The sequence below is a fragment of the Microcaecilia unicolor genome, chromosome 4 (genome assembly GCF_901765095.1).
Source record: "Microcaecilia unicolor chromosome 4, aMicUni1.1, whole genome shotgun sequence".
Classification (NCBI taxonomy): Eukaryota; Metazoa; Chordata; class Amphibia; order Gymnophiona; family Siphonopidae; genus Microcaecilia; species Microcaecilia unicolor.
Genome location: NC_044034.1, coordinates 251,500,164 through 251,518,218, shown reverse-complemented (window position 1 = coordinate 251,518,218; position 18,055 = coordinate 251,500,164). Strand labels below are relative to the sequence as shown.

At 41.4% G+C, this 18,055-nt stretch overlaps 1 protein-coding gene across 4 annotated transcripts in view; it reads left to right on the top strand.

Annotated features, from left to right (window-relative positions):
* The window catches only part of REV1 (REV1 DNA directed polymerase), a 339,104-nt gene that overhangs the window by 244,548 nt on the left and 76,501 nt on the right, over positions 1–18,055 (top strand). For all 4 annotated transcript variants that reach the window (XM_030201417.1, XM_030201416.1, XM_030201418.1 and 1 more), the window contains exon 14: positions 8,437–8,609. In XM_030201417.1, the coding sequence (XP_030057277.1) occupies positions 8,437–8,609 (173 nt within the window). The remainder of the gene's footprint in view (positions 1–8,436; positions 8,610–18,055) is intronic.

Sequence of the window (18,055 nt, the reverse complement as noted above, 5' to 3'; positions counted from 1 at the left end):
CTCATGTCTTTAAATTAGTTATAAAAGACAATATAAGAAGTCCCAAGAGCCTTTTTTTTTCCCTTAAACCCCCACACCCGCTGTCAGCAACAGACATCTAGTAAAACTACCATTATAACTGATAGCATTATTCAACTCCTTATTCTATATAGGAGTAAAGCCTGAATTCTATACAGGATTAGAGAGAAGAATCTCAGTATAAAATCTGCACCTCTGATTCTATAAAACACACTCATCATTCCCCCAGATACGGTGGTTAGGTATTTCTCCTTACAACTCGTGGTACCAAAAAACAGATAGACAAAAATAAATTGTGTTATCAACTTAGAAACAGTAAACCTCTCTTTGTGCTACAAGATATTTTGCATTAACTCCCAGAACTATTTTTACTAAAGCAGTATTTAGGTTAGTAGTTTGGAAAGAGATTTTTACATTATTAAGTACTTTTAAGTGATATTACGTCTAAGAGTGGAGGAGTGGCCTAGTGGTTAGGGTGGTGGACTCTGGTCCTGGGGAACTGAGGAACTGAGTTCAATTCCCACTTCTGGCACAGCTCCTTGTGACTCTGGGCAAGTCACTTAACCCTCCATTGCCCCAGGTACAAATAAGTACCTGTATATGTAAGCCGCATTGAGCCTGCCAAGAGTGGGAAAGCACGGGGTACAAATGTAATTAAAAAAAAAATAGTTTATCTAATATTCAATAATTTGATACTCTTCCCACCTTTCCTCTCTACAGATACACATCCCTCTTTGCATCTGTTCTCTTTATCCTTCCAAATGCTATTCCATCTTCTAACTCTCTCTCTGTAGTTGCTCTTCACCCTTCTTCTCCCACCATTCAGAAAAACTTTAGCACTTTTTAACCCCTATCTTTTGATATTCTCCCTTCTCACTCTATATTAGCTCTTCCTAATGCTCTTCCTTCCTCCTCATACCTTTCCTTATTCTCTTAATACTATTTCTTCTTTTCTCAACCTGATTTGTCCTTCTCCAAACTCTTTCCCTAACTTCACTTGCTACCTTACCCTCCCCATCCTCCCAGGCTGAACAAGCCACCATGAGATTACCCACATTGGATCCCCCACCCATTGTGTTTTCCTACTGGTCCACACAGCAGGAGATGACATCAGATTAAATGTGTCTTCTGATGCCAGCCTGTTGAACTGCAAGGTGGAAGGGGATTGAATATTAGTAACTCGTGATGGCCTCTTCAACCTAGGAGGATGGGGAGAGTGGAGAACTGAGGAAAGGAAGAAGGGAATTAGGGGAAAGAGTATTTAACACCTCTTGTCACAGTTATCCCATTTACCACCCCCTAGTCCTGGCCCTGGAAGGGGATGCTCAAAACAGAGCTGTGCAAGTAGAAACAGAGAATAGGGAAGAATTTTTTCTTCCCTTTCCTATGGAATATGAATTTCTTTTCCTCTTTTTAAAGAATTTTATGTATTTGTACACCGCTCTAACAGTTTGCAAAAGGGCGGGGTATCAAATTGGAATAAACTTGGAAGAATTCTAGGAGAGTAGTATACCTCACTGGCTTTTGTATACCACTAATATCATCGTTCCAGGGTTTAGTGCATTTTACATTCTGGGTATGGCACAAATAGAAACGGTCAGGGTGCAAGCAAGACAATGAGCATTACAAGTGAATTGTATGGATGATTCGGGGAAACCAAGGTAGTAAAGGATCATTAAGAAACGTTTTTTGGGAAGAGAGAGGTTTTTAACTTTTTCTGGAAGCTAAGGTAGCTGTTGTCTGTTCTAATGATGATTGGTAAAGAATTCCATAATGTAACTCCTAGAACAAGGAAAAGAGAGCCAAAGATCTTCTGATAACAAATATCTTTATGAGATAGTGACTGCATCGGGGTGTCTTTCAGTCTGTTGGACTGTACCAGACATGGAGGGGGATAATCGAATGGGGACAACCATCTCTAAGGATGCCCATCTCTGAGGACTTCCCCGCGAAGGGGTGGGGCATCCCGTATTATCGAAACAAGATGGGCGTCCATCTTTCGTTTCGATAATACGGTCGGGGACGCCCAAATCTCAACATTTAGGTTGACCTAAATGTTGAGATGGTTGACCTTAGAGATGGGCGATCTCGGTTTTCGCCGATAATGGAAACCGAGGATGCCATCTCAAAAACGACCAAATCCAAGGCATTTGGTCATGGGAGGAGCCAGCATTCATAGTGTACTGGTCCCCCTTATATGCCAGGACACCAACCAGGCACCCTAGGGGGCACTGCAGTGGACTTCACAAATTGCTCCCAGGTGCATAGCTCCCTTACCTTGGGTGCTGAGCCCCCCAACCCCCCCCCAAAACCCCACTCCCCACAACTGTACACCACTACCATAGCCCTTAGGGATGAAGGGGGGCACCTAGATGTGGGTACAGTGGTTTTTGGAGGGCTCACATTTACCACCACAAGTGTAACAGGTAGGGGGGATGGGCCTGGGTCACCTGCCTGAAGTGCACTTCACCCACTAAAAACTGCTCCAGGGACCTGCATACTGCTGTGATGGAGCTGGGTATGGCATTTGAGGCTGGCATAGAGGCGGGAAAAAAAATGTTTTTTTTTAATTTTTTTTAGGGTGGGAGGGGGTTGGTGACCACTGGGGGAGTAAGGGGAGGTCATCCCCGATTCCCTCCGGTGGTCATCTGGTCAGTTTGGGCATCTTTTCGAGACTAGGTCGTGAAAACAAATGGACCAAGTAAATTTGGCCAAATGCTTGTTAGGGACGCCCTTCTTTTTTCCATTATCGGCCGAGGATGCCCATCTGTTAAGCATGCCTCCGTCCCGTCTTCGGTACACCGCCGACACGCCCCCGTGAACTTTGGTCGTCCCTGCGATGGAAAGCAGTTGAGGACACCCAAAATCGGCTTTCGATTATGTCGATTTGGGCGATCCTGAGAGAAGGACGCCCATCTCCTGATTTGTGTCGAAAGATGGGCACCCTTCTCTTTCGAAAATGCCCCTGATAGTGAAGGAACTCTAGTCAGCAGCTCAGATATAAAGCCCTGTAAGATTTGGAAGACTATACAAGTAGCTTTGAACCTAATTCTTTCAGAAATGGGAAGCTAGTGCAGTTCGATAAGGTATTAGTCTGGCAGCTGTGTTTTGTATAATGTGCAATTTTTTTCAGATATTGACACTTAATACCAAGGAATAATGTTACAGTAGTCCAGATGTGGTAGGACTAGCATTATTTTGAACTAACAGTACAAAGGCTTTTTGGTCAAAGAATGATCTGATTAGTCGAAGCTATCTCATTCTGAATAGAGGGTGTGGAAGACCAAAGGATTGATTGATTTCTTTGACTAAGTGGCCAGAGAACTGCATCAAGGACACATAATAAATGCAAAAAATTTGAGAGGCTGAAATTAGAATCCAAAGAGGTGAAATGGATTAGAAACTGGTTGACTGACAGATAACAAAGGGTGTTGGTAAATGGAACACAATCAGTGGAAAGAAAGGTGAATAGTAAAGTGCCTCAGGGATTGGTACTGGGGCCAATTCTATTCAATATATTTGTGATCAACATTGCAATGGAATAGAAGGAAAAGTTTGCCTTTTTGCAGATATGAAGTTTTTCAACACAGTGGACATTCAGTAGGCAGTAGATAACATGAGATGTGAATTTAGAAGTATGGTTTAATGCTTTGACAGTTAAAATTTTAATACGAAGAAGTGCATAATAATTCACTTGGGAGTGTAGAAATCTAAAGGAATTGTATGTGATAGGGGGTGAGAGGCTGATATGCGTAGACTAGGAGAGGGACCTTGGGGTGATAGTATCTATTGTAAACCCTTACACTTTATTATTACGAGTGGCAGTATATCAAGCTTTAATAAAAATAAATATCAGAGGCTCTCAAGGTGGTGAAACAATGTCACAAGGTGGTGGCCAAAGCCAGAGGGATGCTAGGCTGCACAGAGAGGTATAACCAGTAGATTGTGTTAATGCCCCTGTACAGGTCATTTGTGAGGCCCCACTTGGAGTACTGTGTTCAGTTTTGGAGGCTTATCTCACTAAGGACATAAAAAGACTTGAAGCAGTTCAGAGTAGAGACCTGCATGGGAACGGGATTTGTGGGAATTCCGCAGAACCCGCGGGGATCCCATGGGGATGGAAACAGTTCCTTTGGGGTCCCCGTGGAAGTGTGTGCTGCACTTGAACCAGCCTCTCACCTACCAAGTACTAAGTTCTTTGAGTACTGTCTCCTCCTCCTCCTCCTCTGTGCTTTAACAGCACAGATGCAGAAAGTCTCCATTCAGGAGATAGTAGAGACACAAATGGTGACGGAATTCAAAAAGGCATGAGATGAGCACAGAGGATCTCTAATTAGAAAATGGAAGTTATAAGAAAAATTAAACTTAAATGGCTGCATGTGTGTGGATGTGTCGAGTAACGCTTAGATGGCGACTCTGGCTGCGATGAGCTAAGGCCGATACCAGGCAGACTTGTACGGTCTATATCTCATTTATGGCAATCTGGTTTAGGATGGGCTGGAAAGGGCTTAGACAGCAACTTTTGTGGCTGGAACTTGAGGACAGTGCTGGACAGACTTTTACGGTCTGTGTCCTTCAAATGAGAAAACAGGCTGGAATGGGCTTAGATAGCAACTCCAGCAGTTGGAACTTAAGGATAGGCGGGGCAGACTTTTATGGCCAAAGAAAGACCATAATCAAGTATATAATATTATGTTCATTGTTGATTTAATCATGAATTGATCATGAGTGTGACTATTGGGCATACTGGATGGATTCCTGATGTAGGCCATCTGGCCGAAACACAACGTTGTGTCGAGTTAGTTTGTTTTTCAATAAACCTTTCTTCATTTCACCACTTCAGTGGTCATGTCTTTGGATAGCCTGGTTCTCACCCCCACTTCCCTTCCTGGTTGAGTTTCTCCATGGGACCTTTTGAGTTCTCCACGTACGTGGATTCTCTTTAGAGCTGGTGTCCGCGCCATCATCCCGGGAGCAGAGAGGATTAATAGTAAGAGAAAACAGATAAAAACATGAACGGTCCATCCAGTCTGCCTAATAGTCACACTTATGATCAATTCATGATTAAATCAACAATGAACATAATATTATATACTTGATTACAGTCTTTCTTTGGCCATAGAAGTCTGCTCGGCCTATCCTTAAGTTCCAACTGCTGGAGTTGCTATCTAAGCCCATTCCAGCCTGTCGTCTCATTTTTTAATGTACCATTAAATTCTTGCTGAACTGGATGGGGAAAGGTTAAATTGTGGGGATGGGCGGGGGCAGGTAAGATTTCTGTCCCCATGTCTCAAGTTCAGAGGAAAATGATGAAAACGGTATGGGGTTTGGTCCAAAAAATGTACGGTATAAGAAGAGAATTGAAGACCTGAATATGCATACCCTAGAGTGGTGTTTTCCAAGTCGGCCCTGGAATACCCCCCCCCCCCCCCCCCACACACACACACACACACAGTAGTTAGGTCCCCAGGACATCCACAATGAACATACATGAGATTGATCCGCATACACTACCTCCACTATATGCAAATATCTTTCATGCATATGATATCGCCCAATGTGGTCATGGCCCTGTCCACATCCCACCCCCTTTGAATAACCCCACCACTACATCCTACCTTATTTGCATAACCCCACCCAAACTCCACCCTGTTGCATAATCCCACCCCTTTTGCACAGCCCCACCCCGAGCCCTGCCCCTTTGGGTGTTGTCACATAAAATGACAACATAACTCTGCCCAGGTCGTACCACTTTTCCAAGATGGCAGCACCCACTGGACACCCCTACGTCACTTCCTGTTTCACACTTCTTACAATTCGCCATTCATCTTGAAAGCACGATCGTTATTACTTGTGTTTTCACTGAAGGTCTTTTTTAAGACCACTTAATTATATTGCTGATTAGCATATTTACCATTGTATGGTTTCACTTCACAGCTTTTATAAAAACACCTGAGACAAACACAGTGCTGTGTTGAATCTTCTATCAATAAAATTTGTGTAATTAAGAACTTGACATCTGTGTGATTTGCCCTTGGAGAACCTGGTCCACTTCCCACTGTTCTTGGATCTTTGCGCTCTTTGTAGGATTTCTGCGTTGCTCCTCCCTGGTGGATTTTTTTCATATCCTCACACTACTTGCCGCCATCTTGGGACATGTTACTGGAAGTGGTGTCAAATGCCCCTACCCACCACTGCCGTCTACAGCCTGGGAGGACTGTGCGCAGCTTAAAGTTTCCCCCCACCACCACCACCCCAACTAGCTCTCTATCAGGAAAGAAAATAGGCAGTTTTTATCCTTCAGACTACCTGGTTCTTTTTTTTTTTTTTCTTTTTTCTTTCAAAAGTATACCGTGCTGTTTAAATTGTGTTTGAGCTGGACTGAGACTGGTCTGCTTTTTAAAAAGAAAAAACAAAAAAACAGTAGGCCGTTTAAGAGTATGTAGCCACACACATTTTAGGCTTTAAAGGGCACATATGCAAAAGAATTAGTGTCTGTGGTTATTGTTGAAATTTTAAAACAAACCTACTGGTTTTACAGTCATTTCCCCTGTGCAACTTTTTTCGTACATAGTGATCAGCAAACATGCTGATTTTAAACTATTCGACGCAGTGTGAGCTCAGTCAGGCTGCAAAGCGGCCTCCCTCTCTCCGCTCCCCAAGCACGTTGAAAGAAAAAAAAAAGCTGTTTTTAAAGACTAGAGCCTTACATAACGGTGTGTGCATAAACACCCCTCCCTAACCCCCCTTTCAGCGGGCAATTCAGAAAAAGCAGAGCTGTGTGGGTTTTTTTTTTTTTTTTAGGTTAGAGAGCAAACCCCCAGAGCCATACTTACACAATGTTTTCTATCAATGCGGCACAAGTCATGCAAAACACAGGCATTCCTTTAGCAAAGAAGATTACCCACCTGCACCCCTTCTCTCTCCATCCCTGCAGTCAGATTGGAAATGCTGGCAAATCCCAAAGCTCTTATTCATAGAGATGCAGCATCCAGCTATCCATCAGCCTCCTACCTACTCCCCATACACGCCTCACCCCCCCTCTCCTCTAACAGTGCAGCTCTTGTAAACAGAGACTAACCCCCGTAGCACCTCCCCCCAATCCAGGGGGGTAAGGTCACAGAAATGAAATGAATGGCTGCTTCCGGGCTTTTTGGAAAAAAACATTTCATACTAGTAAATTGTCTTTATTGACTGGAAACAGATACAGGTAAGCAAACCTTAAAAAAAAAAAAATTAGTTACAGAACAACACTTTATACGTGGAACGTTTGCTCTGACTGTTTTAACCTAAGAAGCACTTTGTAAAATGCAAGCCAAAAGATTGTGATTACAATACAATACAAACGGGTACACATTTTTTAGTAAGGAAAAAGTTAAGTAAAACACAGGCAAAGAAGTTTTTGAGTACTATACACATGGTGTATGGACATAAAACAGTAGCCGTACAGCAACATGCTAAATATTTAAACCAAAACTCGTTTGTCACATACAACCCTCTGAATTTTTAAGCATGTAGCATGCTTGTATTGGACATATAGCAGCAGTACAACAAGACAAAGTCTTTATCAAGACACTGACTGTGAATTTTTTTGTGAGCAAATAAGGGTGAGTGGAAAACACGGGGAGATTATTTAGGTGAATTAATGAGTGAGATACCTAAGGGTGAGCATATCACAGAGTTTGTCTTGGCAGGCCTCAAAATATATACATTTTTGCAGTCTAAATTATCTAGTTTTGGATTATGACCCAAGGGTTCCAGTGGCTGAACAAACAAAAATATCCATACAGCAAAAAGGGATTGTCAGGAACAAAGCCCAATGGCTCATGGAGAGCCATGTGCTTAAAACAATTCACAGGGTTGTGTATGACAGACGAGCTGTATCTGTTTCCAGTCAATAAAGACGTTTTAGTAGTATGAAATGCTGTTTTCCAAAAAAAGCCCGGAAGCACTGAAGCTGCCATACATTTCATTCATGTGACCTTGCCTGCCTGAATGAGGGAGGGGTGGTACTGCGGGGTTAGTCTCTGTGTACTAGAGCTGTGCATTTAGAGGAGGGGAGTGAAAGGAGGAGGGGATAGGTGGATCTTTGGATTATTTTCTCATGACAGTATGTATTGCCTCTGTTCCTCACATAAACTCACAACATAAAAGGTTTTTCTACAGAGAAAGAGTAAGGCAAGCTGTATGGTTAGAGGAGGGTATGGGTGAGAGGAGGAGGAGCAGCCTGATTGACCTCACACAGACAGGGACACTGTTACAATGCCTTGAAATAGAAGGGCTCTGAGAGAGGGGAGGGGTTCTACTGTAGTTTAAGAAATTACATCTAAGTTGATACATATCAACAATAATCTATTTTATTTTTAATCTTCAAACAATTTTGAGAAATATAGTGCTAATTTAGTTTTCTTCTTTCAGCCTAAGGAAGCAGAAACTTTCCTTCTGAATCTTTCAGAAGAGATCCGACGAAGGCTTGAAACAGCTGGTATGAAGGGCAAACGGTTAACTTTAAAAATCATGGTCAGGAAAGCTGGAGCACCAGTAGAACCTGCAAAATTTGGAGGTCATGGAATCTGTGACAACATTGCCAGGTAACATTGCATAGAAAATAATCCATCATTAATTGTTAATTGAAATTTTTCTCTGTTGTCAAACAGGGTGAATCAGCCGCATAAGTAGATGTCATCTGGTAGCAGTGAGGAATATAAGAATGCACAATATAGGCTGTCCTGCGCATTCATGCCACTGTACTGGTACCTCAGTTTTCTTTATTCCGCTCAACTGTCTGGATATGTAAAGTACCCCTTGCACCCCTACATCAGTGAATTTTTCTCAAAAACTTCCTAAATGTTTATTTCTTCCATTTTATTTTCACTTTTCATATTTAAGAAAAATGTGTGTGAAAATGGAAACACTGAATCAAACAGTCTGTGGGGGACTCAGATTTTACAAAGTGCCTGGCCTGCAACAGAAAAATGGGCCTCTTAGACAATTTCAAAGTCTTTCATCTATTAGTCTGTCCCTATGAACTATTGTGTAATCTGATGTACTATGCTGTCCTAATTTGATTGTCTCTGTTGCTATGTCCTTTAGATTGTAAGCTCTTTTGAGCAGAGACTGTCTCTCTTCATGTTTGAATGTACAGCGCTGCGGAAGTCTGGTAGTGCTTTAGAAATGTTGAGTAGTAGTAGTATCTGTTTGGGCCCCTCACACAACCAAGCAAACTGTTACAGCAGAGGCAGGATATCTCTAAAAGCCTGAAGGAGCCATGGAAGCAAGCTAGTGTAATTTCTACTGGCATCAGCAAAAACATAAAAAATTAAGTATGTGAGGCCATGTGCTTCTGAAAAGCTACACAGAGCTTCCTCACATGAAGTATAGTTTTCAGTTTACAGAATTAATCCCCTCATGGAGTGGCTTACCAAGTTCAGTTTTGATAATAGTCAGGATTTCATAGAGGGCACAGAACAAAGGCGTTTTTAGTTCAATTTATTGAAGTCTTTACCCTGTGGCATTGATTTGGGTAGAAATCTTTGTGGCATATGATATGCACAGCCATGTTAATTTGCTTCAGCAGGTAAAAGTGTTCGGGACTTAGCGTCTATGTGTTAGAATGGTTTAGTTCATTTCTTTCAGACTTTTGCTAACAGGTTAAGTTGGCTACAGAAATGTTACCATAGAAGCATAAAAAATGATAGAAGATAAAGATCATCCAGTCTGTCCATCCATGCCTGCTTCTAAGCTCTGTAATCCCTTCCTCTCCCTTACATATCCTCTGCTTGTCCCAGGGTTCTTGAATTCAAATATAGTCCTTGCCTCCATCACTTCTGCTGGGAGGCCATTCCACGCATCGACTACCTTTTTCATAAAGAAATATTTCCTTAGATTACTTCATTTTATGATCTCATTCTTGAGTTTCCTTTTAGTTGAGAGGCAGGACTGCCTCCTGTGCATGTATGTCATAGAAATATTTGAAAGTGTCTATCATATATCCCTTCTCCCATGTTTAATATTTAATTGCAAACTGTTGGGAGAATGAGAATTATGTATTGAACATATATGGGTTGATGATCCAGCATAAGAGACCCTTGAGAAAATAGTGCAAGAATTATTGAAGCTTATTGGGACATGCAGTTCTTGGTTGAAAAAAAAAACTAGGCAGTTCTCAACCTGAATTCATAAAGCCCATCATTCTGTTTCCAACAGTGGCCAATCCAGGTCACAAATACCTGGCAAGATCCCGAAAAAGTTCAATGCATTTTATGCTGCTTATCCCAGAAATAAGCAGTGGATTTTCCCCAAGTCCATTTAATAATGGTCTATGGACTTTTCGTTTAGGAAGCCGTCCAGACCTTTTTTAAAACCCGCTAAGCTAACCACCTTGACTACATTCTTTGGCAACGAATTCCAGAGTTTAATTACACGTTGAGTGACGACTGAAGTTTTTAAGGTATATCATAAAGCTTATTTGGAGGTTTTTGTTCTTTTGCCAAATATTAATTCACTTCTTACGGTTAAGAAAGATGTCAGAAATGTAGGTGTTATCTTTCAACAAATCACAAAGGCTGGGTAATATATGTCCATGTTTTTATTAAATCTCCAGCTGTGCTTAATTGATTAACAAATGTACATATTTACCAATATTTTTATCATGTCTTATGTCATTTGTAATTTACGTTAAATACTTTGTGCTGCCTGAGGGTGAAAGGTGGCCATTTTGGGTTTTGAATGAATAAAAGTTTCATTGCATGTATTGAGGTGGTGTTATCTTTGATACGTATTTATTCTTGAAAAATCTTCAAGGACACGCAGGCATAATATTTTCACATATGGGTGACATCATCCACTTTTTGCCGTTTTGATAACTTCCCTTTTTTAGGATATTTTTTCTTCTTCATCATCTTCTACTTTTTTTCAATACTAATTTGTTAAATTTAGTCATTTTTTTTTCAATTTTTCATTTTTCGGCGTATGGCGCCTCTGAGCCCATCTTTTGCTCAGGAACCATCGACACTTTTCAGGTACGCGACTACTCCAGCTCCCCGGGCTTTTGAATTTTCATCAGCTGTTTTTCTCACCATGTCAGTGAGGGTGCCAAGTAAATTTAAGAAGTATACTCCATGCATACGTAAGTACATAAGTATTGCCATACTGGGACAGACCAAAGGTCCATCAAGCCCAGCATCCTGTTTCCAACAGTGGCCAATCCATGTCACAAATACTTGGCAAGATCCCAAAAAAGTACAAAACATTTTATACTGCTTACCCCAGAAATAGTGGATTTCCCCAAGTCCATTTAATAATGGTCTATGGACTTTTTCTTTAGGAAGCCGTCCAAACCTTTTTTAAACTCCGCTAAGCTAACCGCCTTTACCACATTCTCTGGCAACGAATTCCAGAGTTTAATTACACATTGAATGAAGAAACATTGACTACATTGTAGCTTCATCGCATGATCCGTAGTCCTAATATTTTATGAAAGCATAAACAGCCGCTTCACATCTACCCGTTCAACTCCACTCATTATTTTATAGACCTCTATCATATCTCCCCTCAGCCGCCTTTTCTCCAAGCTGAAGAGCCCTAGCTGCTTTAGCCTTTCCTCATAGGGAAGTCGTCCCATCCCCTTTATCATTTTCGTCACCCTTCTCTGCACCTTTTCTAATTTCACTATATCTTTTTTGAGATGTGGTGACCAGAATTGAACACAATATTCAAGGTACGGTCGCACCCTGGAACGATACAAAGGCATTATAACGTCCTCATTTTTGTTTTCCATTCCTTTCCTAATAAATACCTAACATTCCATTTGCTTTCTTAGCCATAGCAGCGCACTGAGCAGAAGGTTTCAACGTATCATCAACAACGACACCTAGATCCCTTTCTTGGTCTGTGACTCCTAACGTGGAATCTTGCATGACGTAGCTGTAATTCGGGTTCCTGTTTCCCACATGCATCACTTTGCACTTGCTCACATTAAATGTCATCTGCCATTTAGACGCCCAGTCTCCCAAGGTCCTCTGTAATTTTTCACAATCCTCCCGCGATTTAACGACTTTGAATAACTTTGTGTCATCAGCAAATTTAATTACCTCACTAGTTACTCCCATGTCTAGGTCATTTATAAATATGTTAAAAAGCAGCGGTCCCAGCACAGAGCCCTGGGGAACCCCACTAACTACCCTTCTCCATTGAGAATACTGACCATTTAACCGTACTCTCTGTTTTCTAGCTTTTAACCAGTTTTTAATCCACAATAGAACACTGCCTCCTATCCCATGACTCTCCAATTTCCTCTGGAGTCTTTTATGAGATACTTTGTCAAACGCCTTCATTCTCGATGCTTTGTTTCTTACCCTGCCTCCTTCCTGGCCCCCATTTATACCCACGACCCGCCTCCTAACCTCCTGTCTGAAATCGGCCCCTGGACTGCTCGTTTTCTAATTCTTGTATTACGCACTTGTTCTTCATGACTCTCGCTAGCATTATGCACTACTGGTCTGTTTAAGTTTTGCCTTTCCCCAGATGGATACAGGAATTCCGTTGACGTCCCTCACCGAGGAGACGACTGCTAGCAAAGAAGAGCTACCTGATAATGTATCTGATCTGAAGGCTATGTTGCAGCAAAGAATCGCTAGATTAAAGGACAGATGCACAGACCCCAACATTACCCGGTGTGAGATACGAGACATTATTGAGCGTGAGTTTCAACAGATGCATCAATTGGTCCATGAGCAAAAGAGACAGGCTCTCCACTTACTGGAGTTACAAGAAGCTTTGGCCTCTACCCTTCTTCCTGAATCATCTAACTCGTAAGTCCTGCTGGCCTCCTGCAGCTGAGGGCCCAACCCTTGGTGAATGGTAGTCATCGCAGGTGAAGATTCCATACCTACTGGCGATAGATTGTAACGCATTGCCCGTGCCTTTTGACTATTTTTGTGCACCATATTCCTAACCCTCCATACATCAATAATTTGAACAATCAACATCATTTCTAAATTTTAATTTTTGTTGTTGGTTTTTTGTACTCTTTTCTTTTGTTCCATATACTTAACCATTGTTATTTGATCATCTCTTCGTAATAATTACCAATCTGTCTTGCACATTATGCAAGCCAGAAGTGGGGATATATTATGCAAATCCCAATTCCTAGTATTAAGAGGGTTGAAGTTGAAGCTCTGACCCCTATCAATCAGGAGATATAATTTCATATATACTATTGTTATTTATGTAAATTCATTATTGTACCCTTATGGTTTTCCTTTTGCTTTTGCACGTAATTAGCACTGTTTTCTCCATGTTTACATTGTCTTTCACGTCTCTTGACATCTATATATTATTTTTGCTTATTCAATTCACACTGATTATGTCCACCAAGATATAGCAATGTATCATTCAGGCATACAGTCATTTTGCTTATTCCTTTGCCAGCCTCTGACTCTTGATGGACTGATTATGATGGTGCATGCCTAGAATAAAGACATGGAAAGATCCAAGTTTGTACACCACAAGTACGTCTTCAAGATCTATCCAGGCCCAAATGATGTTAGATCCCCCAAGGTTGTGGCAATAATCTTTACACCTTGCAAACTATTGGACCACAAGTCTTGGGTCCATGTGAAAGATATACGGGTTTACTCAGCCGTAGAACCAGATGTTACCAGCCTAACCATCTCAAGACCGGCCACTTCCTTCAGCAGGCCAGCCTGAAAACCCAGCCCTGTTAGATCTTCCAGATCTCCGTCCAGATTCTTCAGCGCTTCCACCACCTCAACCATGATCGATGAAAGAGAATTCAGAACTGATACTTAATTTGAGATTTACTGTTGCTGTTTATGGACATTATAGATTCATATTTTGTTTTATTTTCAGTTTAGCAGTAATCCTGTCTATATATTGAAAAGGTTTTATTTTTATTTTCCTATTATTTCCTTTATTGTTCTTATTGTTTTTCTAAGAGTTTCCCCGTTATTTCTGTTTATGTAATTTAAATTGAAGTTGATATTGCTCAGATACAAGGGTAACATCAAACCCTAATACTGGCTATGATATCATAATGTAGGTGTAAACCCTGTTAGTATCAACCTGTTATGCAATTGTTTAACTTTGGTGTAGGCTTACTTAAGCTGCATGTCTTTCTGTAGGTTTGACTAGGCTCCAAGTGGGGTAACGGATATATAAAATGCTTCCCATACTTCCAGGTCATTATGCATATGTCAAGCTCCATGCATGACCTTTGTTAATATAAATTTTCCTAGGATTGACCCTTTTTGCTGTATGAGGTAACCTCATACTTGCTATCCACTTTTTAGTGCTCATGATTGGATGCTAATGATGAGTAATAGTAAGGTCCAGGCATTCCGACCTGTTTAAGGATTCTGAATACCTACAACCTAAAACAGCCTGCAATATGAGTACTAACCATATATTTGTTGAGCCACCATAACAATGCTTAATCAAAACCACTATTCCTTCCGAGGACCACTGAGATAGATACATTAGATTATCTCCCCATGCACTATGCAACAGATATAATAGAAGCCATAGAAAGACCTGAAAGTGTTTATTAGTATGATCCACCTGAAATTGCTATTACCTCAAGAGGGGTAACATCAGGATTAAGGCCCAAGGGGTTGGGTAATATAAAGGGAATTCCATATGCCCAAAAACTATACCACCTGAGAATGAAGTTTCCTGTCTTGCATAATATCTGCTAGCAATCCATAAGAGCAAAACTCATCCTCTCGTTTGATAGTTTGGCACCTTCTGGAATAGATAGTGACAAACTAGTTTTGTGTCACCCCCAGCTGCTGGGGTGACAAGTGGAGAATGTATAATTATAGTACAGCAAGAGGCCCTCACTGGATGCCCACCGGAAGGGTGGAAGGCCAGATTTTAGGACTCAGGCTGTAAAATACCAGCTAGGTTTAAAAATCTATGACTGGCTGCGCAAGGACGTGCTTTTCCTGCAAGTTAATATGTGTCCCAGCTTGGGATCCATCCACTGGAATAGTGGTGGGTCAATTTACATACCTTAAACAGCTTAAACTGCTAAAAGGCACTGACTAGGCCTAAAAATCTGATGATGGCCTTGTTGCTAAGCACCTGCAGAAGCAGGGCTGCTTGATAAGCCTTATTAGAATTTAGTGTGACATTCAAAAGCAGTGCAAAAGCCAAGATCAAGGAATTGATGGCTAAAATCCTAAGAAGTTTGGTTCATAACATGGAGTCTGTCTTTATAAGGTGGCACCCAGATCACAAGATGATATGAGACAGATTTGTGCATGTTTGGATATCCGTAACTAAGGAGTTGTTGACAAAAAAGGAAATTACACAATAATTTGCAATAGCAAAACGGAAAGGAGAGGTGGGCACCTGACCGGTCGTAGAGTATGATTCACTGATTAAGCAACATTAGGAAAAAAATCCCTCTCCATAGACTTGTATTGGAACCAGATTGTATATAAGGGAGGTGCTCAGAGCCCTCGTTGGAACATTTTTCCCCAACGCATTTGAAGGAGCAGGGCTCTGGCCGATTGAACCCAGAATCTGTCCGCTGAATGTACCCGATTAAAGCCTGATTTGGTAAGAATAAAAAGACTATTTCTTTAACTACACTGTTTCTGTCCTTGCTTCAATTTATTCTCTATCTTCTATCTGTTTTGCAAACTAACACACACACACACACAAGTAAGATTTCTCACTGAAACAGTTTTATAGACTTTTCATAGAATTTATGTGGGTACATAAATGGCCAAAGATTCATTTAGATCCAAATAGACAGAAAGCTGTGGTCATGGGAATTAGATTTGAACTGCGCCTTCTGATGCCTCCCCAGCGGCGATACCCATGGGAAGGGGTGTCACTGGAATTCAGGGAGGCGGTCCACAAGATCGTAGAAGAACAAACCCTCTGTACACCTCCGTGTGGAAGGATCCCACGGGGGTCTAGAGAGGGGTAGATTAAAAACAAAATCCAGATACACAATATCAACCGGTTCACCTTTATCCACCTGTTTGTTCATCCCTTCAAAGAAATGTAGTAGATTGATGATGCAAGATTTCCCTTCACTAAAATCCATGTTGACTTTGTCTCATTAATCCATGCTTTTGAATATGCTCAGTAATTTTGTTCTTTATAATAGTCTGTACCATTTTGCCCATCTCCTCTGGAACCTTTTTTAAAAATTGGCATTACATTGGCCACCCTCCAATCTTCCGGTACCACGCTCGATTTTAAGGATAAATTACATATTACTAACAATATTTCCGCAAGTTCATTTTCAGTTCTATCAGTACTCTGTGATGAATACCATCCAGTCCAGGAAATTTGCTACTCTTCAATTTATATATCTGCTCCATTACATCCTCCAGGTTTATAGAGAATTAATTCAGGACTATTTCAGATACAGACCCTATAACTGGTGTGTTCAGTGCTTGGGTCCAAAGCACCGGAACATACAGTGTAGTCTCTGCCTGTGCATGCAAGCAAGGACCCTTAAAAACAGCAGGGTCCAGCGTGAAAAACATTTTGGTTCTGCATCGACATCTGCATTGAGCATGGCAGGGGATTCAGCACTCGACGTGAAACCTGCATCAGCATTCACATCCGGTGCACCGATGAGACATCACAAGAGTCCAGCATCAGACTTGGGACCATGTAGTTTAAGGACTCTATGTCCTCTTTGTCAGTGCTTCGTGAATTGAGGGATCTGAAGTGTAAAAACTACGAAACCAAAGCACTCTCGTTGGCACCAACCAATCAGCCACTCATTTATCTCCAAGATGCAAGCTTCTCTTATTCGACTTTTACCTTCGACAGGGAGGATCGATGAGAACACCACCTGCGCACCTAGATGCTTCACCCTCTGACCCAAAGCCACAAAGTCTCGTATCATACGTTCAGTAGGATACTTAGCTGTATCATTTGTGCCAACATGGATGTGTAGCAAAGGAGCGTGGTCCGTAGGCTTGATGAGTCTTGGCAATCTTTCCACAATATTGCGAATCTTGGCATCAGGCAGACAGCATACCTCTCTGGACAACATCTGGCCGGCAGATGTGAGCTTCGGTACCCCTGAGAAGTGAATCTCCAACCACCACTACCTTTCGCTTTCTTTGGGCCAATTGTCCGGCTGTGATGGCATTTTTGGTCATTGTTTCCTCCTGTTTTTTTAGATGTTTCTAGCTCTTCTACCTCCAGGGCTGTGAACCGATTCGTTAGCTGAATAGAAGGTGTAGTTGGAGGATTGATCTTGTGGGACTTGGTGACCTGCTTCCAGCTGTGCTCTGTCTGCCCAAGATCTTCTCTCCCTTTGCTGGAAGTCCTCAGTGTTTTGACCTGCGTCTCTGGGTCAAATTTCTGGTTGTCCCAGATGTTTCTTAATCTTACCACTTCTTCTCTTAGTTCTTGTACTTCTTTCACAAGGTACTCAATGTATGTACATTTATCACATGAAACCAGAATCTTGTCTTGGCCCAAGGGTTTGGTCTTGATCGTTCATACAATAAATTTTAAAGAATACCACCAACAGTAGCATAAATATCAGACTAATCAGTGTTTTTCTCAACACTTATATATTTGATACCAGTCATAACCATAGGTGATCAGTGATTCAGCTGTTTGGGGAGGCTAAAGTGGGACAGTGATCAGAGGGTGTGGGACAGGGCATAATGGAGCAAATTAAAATTCTTGGGGTGTAGGAGGTAACACCTATATCAGCAGTAAAAGGACAGTGGCCAATCAAACGGGGGCTAAAGTCAACTCAATATGTAAAGCCTAGCGCCTCTTTTTTTCTCTTAGGCACTAATTATATATCATTCAAATGAAACTTATTATCAGACCTCAGTAGCAGCTCTTTTTTTCACATGAGGTACCCTGCCTCACGGTTCACTTCAATTGTCATCAGTCTTATCACACTTTATTTTGACCTAATAAAAATCACAAAGAAGTTTTCTACCTTTGTTGTCTGATCATTTAGTTTTTCTATTCGCTTTGGTCCCAGTGTCTTCTTTCCATTTGATATTTTTTCACTCAC